This window comes from Hyaloscypha bicolor, assembly GCF_002865645.1.
Source record: "Hyaloscypha bicolor E unplaced genomic scaffold K444scaffold_182, whole genome shotgun sequence".
NCBI classification, from domain to species: domain Eukaryota; kingdom Fungi; phylum Ascomycota; class Leotiomycetes; order Helotiales; family Hyaloscyphaceae; genus Hyaloscypha; species Hyaloscypha bicolor.
In genome coordinates, this window is record NW_020194684.1 from 4510524 (window position 1) to 4517104 (window position 6581).

Below are 6581 nucleotides of genomic sequence, written 5' to 3' on the forward strand. Positions count from 1 at the left end.
GTACATGACGAGCCATGAAGCCCTCAATCTCTGCAAGCTCGACTCGTTGACCATGAATCTTGATTTGGGCGTCCTTTCGGCCAATGAACATGAGAGTGCCGTCCAGATTATATCTCACAAGATCACCAGTCCTATAGAAAGGACCCCTACGATCTTGCCCAACAGTACTAAGCCAGGGTGGTCGCTTGATAAAGGCTGCTGCTGTCTTTGCTTCGTTACCAAGGTATCCGAGCCCAACGAGAGGTCCTTCCAGCACCAACTCCCCTATCGTGCCGATTGGGACGAGAGTTTTGCCCTCTTCAGTATCTGTGATCCAGGTCAAGCAACCAGCTCCGTGACCAATATTTGGTTCGCCCTCGTGATTGGGATCGATGGTAGCAATAGTAGCGGTAGGCGTGCATTCGCATGGCCCATACGGAAGTTTGACATCAACGAGCCGAGACCATCGTTTAGCATACTCAGAAGTCAGTCTCTCCCCTCCCAGAATCAAAGTGCGCAGGGATGCGATAGTGCTGTCGTCTAAAACTGTGGCGGCAGACGGCGTGATATCGAGGATGGTTGGGTTGAATCGCTTGATGGAAGCAGCCAGATCGTCGCTACGTTCTCGTTCCGAAGGAATGCAAAGACAGCCGCCAATGGTGAATGCGCTCATGAAGTTGACCCAAACAGAATCGAAAGCGTAAGAACCAAAGTCGTATACTCGCGCATCGGAGGTGTAGCCATGAGCTTGTCTCTGGTAGCGCAAGGCGCTGCACACATTCGAATGGCTGATCTGAGCGCCTTTTGGTGCACCAGTACTGCCAGAAGTGAAGATCAGATACAGCCTATCTGATGGCTGGACTCGTGGCAAGATCGCCTCAGTAACAACGGAGCTGGCGATCTCTCTCATCAGTTTGTCATTGAGCACGATGGTTGGTGTGTCGCTGAGGCTGCTCACAAGCTTTTCATCGCCTGCTGACGTGATGAACACGACAGGCTTGATCTGATCGAGAACGGACTTCATGCGTTCTGGTGGCTGGCGCGAGTCCATCATGACCGATGCACCACCTGCCTTCATCACACCCAACATCGCAACAGGAGCCCATTTGGACTTCCTGAAGTACAATGGCACGATTGCATTCCGATCCACCCGTCGACTAATCAGATGCCTGGCAAGAAGGGAAGACAATTCGTCGAACTGTTGGTATGTGTAATCACCATCCCATGCGTTGATGGCCACGGCCTGAGGCTGCTTGCGAGCTGTCTCGGTGACAAGGTCATGCAAGCAGGAGTCGTCAGCTTCTGGCAAGACCGCATTCCGGCTCCATATATCATGGGTGTCTTGCTCACACAGCATGTTGAGTCTTGACAGACATTTGCTGGCGTTGCTTGATGCACATAGTTGCTGAATGACATGCTCGAGCTGCACTGCTAGTCGCTGGACTCGGTCGGCATCGATCACGTTGGTGTCATGTGCGGCTCGCAATCGCAATCCGTGTCTCTGAAGATCGCATTCAAGCGTCAAAGCGTGCGTATCAGCCACTGTAACATGCGTATCGTCCGAACCATCTTCGTCTCGCTTGCTGATGAACCAGCGGCTGCTTGTACATTGTTGTCGGGGTTCGTCCTCCTCGGCAGCATGTACAACGAGCAAGGTCTGGAATTGGCATGCTCTTTCAGCCTCGGGACTTATGCGTCGAATGTGCTGCAGGCCCATCTGCTCGTATGCGATCATCCCTGCTGATTGTGCCTGAACCTGCCGCAACAGCTGCTCGACAGTCATCTGCGACCAGTCAAGAGTGATCCGCACAGGAACAGTAGCTATGGTTGGTCCCATTATCCGCTCAACATCGGTCACGGCAGCCTGTCGTCCAGCTACGGTGACGCCAAAAATGACTTCGGCGCCATCGGCATACTTTGACGCCAAGAGAGACCATGCTGCTCGCAATACACTGGACGGCGTAATTCCTGTGTCCGGCCAGTGCGGCACATGGAGGTGTCGCTTGATGAATGCCGTAGAAAGTGGCTGGTAAGTGTTTGAGGGTAGTTGCGGAAAGATCTGAGCTTCTAAGCCTTGGAACTGCTGCTCCCAGTACTTTGCTGCAGCGCTCTTGTCGATCTCAGTGATGTGTTTAACAAAGCTCTGAAAGGGTGGCGAGGGGAGGAGAGGAGCCACAGGGCCTTCGAGTCGTTCCAGAATCAGAGGGATCGACCAGCCATCATAAAGAGCATGATGGATGGTCCACACAAAGTACCGGCTGCCGTCCTCGGGAGTCCGCAACACTGTATATCGTGTCAATGGGGTGCCTAGACCAGTGGCGAGCTCGCGATCCGCTCTTTGATAGGTGTGAAGAGTCATCGTGTCGTTCCGGCGAGTCCATTTGGCCGGCTGACTGATGATAGTCTGTATAAGACCATATCCAGGTACGTCGATGATGCGAGTGCGCAGGGTGGGTGTCGCTTTAACGACAGTCTCCCAAGCTTGCATGAACTGCTGGACATCCGCAGTTGGTTGAAGCATGTAGACGAACTGTGCGACATAATCTCCGAAACGCCTGCTTGTAAGTGCGAGCAACCCTTCCTGCAATGGTGTACAGGGAAAGGCATCTTCCACTTGAGAAGCCTCCACATCATCGAACAGGCTGGCAATCTGCTGTCTCAGATGATCAGCAGTGCTACCTGCCTTGAGAATTAGCGTAAATGGTGCAATCTGCTCTGGTATATGATTGCTCTCAAGCATCTGAGCGGCAAGGGCCATGTCGCTCAAGATTGAGTGCTGAAAGACCTCTGCAACCGACAAGGCAAGAGCCTGTTTACGAGCAGCAGCGACAAGCCTCATGGCTGATATGGAGTCGCCGCCAATGCACAGAAAACTGTCAGTCGCACTAATATCCATGGCTTCCAGACCCAGCACAGCTGCCCACAAGCTTTGCAGACATATTTCGACATCTGTAGAAGGCTGTCTCTTTTCTGAAAGCGATGAATCAGAAGTTGTCGCAGCCACTTCTTGAAAGCTCAATCTTTGAGCTATAGTCTGGAGTTTGCGCCGATCGGTCTTACCACTGGGCGTAGTCGGAATACAGTCCAGCGGGATGTATGCTGAAGGAATCATGTAAGCTGGAATACGAGGACTGAGTCTGCTATTGAGAACGTTCGTGAGCTTCTTGAAGGCTGCATCGAACGCCATGTCATCGAAAGAAGACAGCTTGTGGATTTCCAGAAAGGCAACGAGCACTTCCTTATTGCTTGCTTGCGGCTTTGCGACTGTCGCGACAACGTCAATATCTTCACTGTGCTCCAGACATGCCTTAATGTGGTGCTCAATGTCGCCCAATTCGACGCGTTGGCCGTTCAGCTTGACCTGAGAGTCCCTCCGCCCGAGAAATTCTAAGGCGCCATCGATGTTGTACCTTGCGAGGTCTCCAGTCTTGTACAATCGGTTGCGACGACCTTCGGCGCCAGCATTTGTGGGATTTTCGAGAAGCCAGGCTAAGTCGTTGACGAAGACGGTCGCAGTGGTTGCAGCTTTACCAAGATAGCCAGCTGCGACAAGAGGACCTTCAAGCAGGAGCTCTCCAATACAACCTCTGGGCACAAGCTTGGAGTCATCGGAAGGGTCCACCAGCCATGTGTTTAGACCGAGACCTGTACCAATGCTGATGCGCTTCAACGAAGTTCTATCGACCACTTGAGCTGTACTGAATGTGGTACACTCAGTAGGCCCGTATAAGTTTGTGACCACGGTGTTCGGAGGCAGACCATCACAAACACTCTTGGACAGTGGCTCTCCAATGAAAAACACATGAATCAGGTTTTCGAGCGCCTTCATGTCAAGGCCACGAGTGATGGACGGCGTCAGGATAGCTGTGTTAACCGAGAGCCTGATTGCTGCTCCTACCATATCATTGCGTCGGTCGTCGTTGCTCGGAATACAGATGCAAGCTCCAGCTGAAAGTCCCTGGACCAGGTTGCACCACACGACGTCGAACATGTAGGATGCGAAATCGAAGAGGCGTGACTTGCTGCTGAACCCAAGGCATCCTCGTTGGTGAAGGATCGCGCTGGTGATGTTTGCATGGGTGACAACAACCCCCTTAGGCTCGCCAGTGCTGCCAGATGTGAAGACAAGATAGAGCATATCAGACGGCTGTACCACCGGTAGTGTTCGGTCTGTATTCAGAGTCAATCTATCCGTCAGCCGCTCGTCGACTACAGCCACCGTGCCAGCAGTCAAGCGATGGGCGAGGCTTTCGTTGGCTGCTGAGGTTAGTATAATGACTGGACTTACTTGCCGCATAATGCTGAGGAGCCTCTGCTCCGGTTGCGCATAATCAAGAGCGATTGATGCACCACCAGCTTTCATGACCGCAACCATGGCTACAGGCATCCATTTCGACTTCTCGATGCATAGAGGCACGATCACTCCAGGCTTGACTCCTTGGCCCATGATCTGGTGCGCTAGACAGGTCGACAGCTCGTCGAACTCACGATAGGTCCATTCGCCATCCCATGCGCAAATTGCCTGAGCTCCTGGTTGATGTTTCGTTGTTTTGGCGATCAAACCGTGTACGACGGTGCTTTCAACATCAAGTGGCACACTCAAGTTCCAGCGCCAGATCTGTTCAAGGTCCTGTTGCGATACAAAGTCAAGGTCTGCGAGCTTTGTTTGGGCAAGACGAGCATCACACAGCTGACGCACGATATGCCCTAGCTGTTGCATGAGCAGGACCACTTGCTCACCACCTAGCACGACAGAGTCGAATCGGACGGATATCCCTACATTGTCATCGTGCAGTTGGCACTCTAAAGATAGCGCGTATGTGCGGAACTCTGCCATCGCATCGTCAGATCCTGCGTGATACTTGCTGTCAGTCACGAAAAGACTGTCCAGGACATCCTGCTCCTCTCTGTCTATGCGAGGTTGGATCACAAGTAGAGAGTTGAAGCCGCATGCTCTTGCAGCCTGTGGGCTGACACGGCGGATTGTCTGAAGCCCAGCTTGTTCGTACTCTGTCATTCTAACAGCCTGCTGCTGAATTTGGAGAAGCATGTCTTGCACACTCATGGCTGGATCCAGGATGACTCGTAAAGGTACTGTAGCGATGGTCGGTCCAGTGAGCTGTTCTACGCCGCGAAAGGCTGTCTGTCTACCACTAACAGTGACGCCAAATAAAGTGTCCTTGGCGTTGGTGTATTTTGAGCTCAGAATGCTCCAAGCAGCACGAAGAACGACCGTCGGTGTCACACCGGCGTGGCTTGGCCACTGTAATCCGTCAATAGCGTGCGTCCTTGCCTCATTAGACCTCGGCTGATAATCTGGCGAAGGCAACAGAGGAAAGGGTTCTGCCTCAAGATCTTCAAATTGAGTGAACCAGAAGCTGATCAGTTCATCCTCCGGTACAGCTTTGATATGCTTCACAAAAGCCTGGAATTGAGGTAGGACTGTAGTAGGCAATCCCTTGCTCGGGTCCTGTGCGGAATGATAGGCCTTGGCAAGTTGTTCGAGGAGAATGGTCTTCGACCAGCCATCGTACACTGCATGGTGGACTGTCCAGACAAAGAAGCTCCTTGACAGCTCTGCATCTGCATGAGACTCCTGCAAGACAGCAGATCGTACGAGTGGCAATCCCAGACCAGTCAGTGCCGAGCGATCTAAGTCGAGATACTCAGCAAGGATCATGTCTGTAGCTTGACAGGCCTGCATTGTTGAATGTTTCATAACCACTTGGACCAGTCCTCGTGTCGGGATATCAATGATGCGTGTGCGAAGTATCGGATTGGCTGCCACCACTCGAATCCATGCGCTCCGTAGACGCTGAACGTCGGTGGCAGGCAGCAATCGAAATGCATATCGAGCGACGTAATCTCCTGAATGCTTTGCCGTCAGTGCAAGGAGACCTTCTTGCAGAGGTGTGCAAGGGAACACATCTTCGATATTGGCAGCTTCGACTTGACAAGCGGTAGCAGCTTCATTTCGAATCGATGTCACGTCATGAGGCTCCTGGAGTAGGGCAAAAGGAGCAACAACGGCGTCGCCTTCTGGAAGCTTGCTGACCATGCCTGCCATACGATGTAGCGTCGGCTGTCTGAACACATTAGCAGCACTGAGGAGAAGTCCTTGCTCTCGTGCAGTGCCGACTAGTTTCATGGCTGCAATCGAATCGCCACCTAGACGCAAGAAACTGTCATCGGGTTTGATGCTGTCCAGATCTAGTGCAAGGACAGAAGACCAAAGAGCTTGCAAGCGAAGCTCGACTGGGCCCAATGATGTCGGTTTCTGCAACGATGTCAGGCTATCCATGATGAATTCCTTGCGCTCGCAGTCCTGACTGTCTTCTGGAAGCTCACTTTGGACCTTTTGGGCGGGCAAACTGCCATTGGCTGCCGAGACGCTTTGAGGTTCGCTGTCCATAATGTACGATACATTCCCGTCTGTGTCTTCGTACCCTTCAGATTGAGCGAGTGTCGAAGATAACATTTGCTTTTGCTGATAACTTAATCGTGCTGGAGATTCTGCCCGGTGTGTTCCAGCGCTCAGCTGTGCTGACATTGCATGAGAGCCGATATCAGTGAATTCCGGGATACCGTGATCAGTGCTAGCC

General features: G+C 52.4%; 1 protein-coding gene across 1 annotated transcript; it reads right to left on the bottom strand.

The window, feature by feature from the left end:
- Positions 1-22: 22 nt before the first annotated feature.
- On the bottom strand, positions 23-1069 carry K444DRAFT_656867 (AMP-dependent synthetase and ligase; the record flags this gene model as incomplete). Its single annotated transcript, XM_024886116.1, has 2 exons — positions 23-131; positions 169-1069. The coding sequence occupies 2 exons, from the start codon at positions 1067-1069 to the stop codon at positions 115-117; spliced, it is 918 nt and encodes a 305-aa protein (XP_024728644.1). The 3' UTR covers positions 23-114.
- Positions 1070-6581: the final 5512 nt, after the last annotated feature.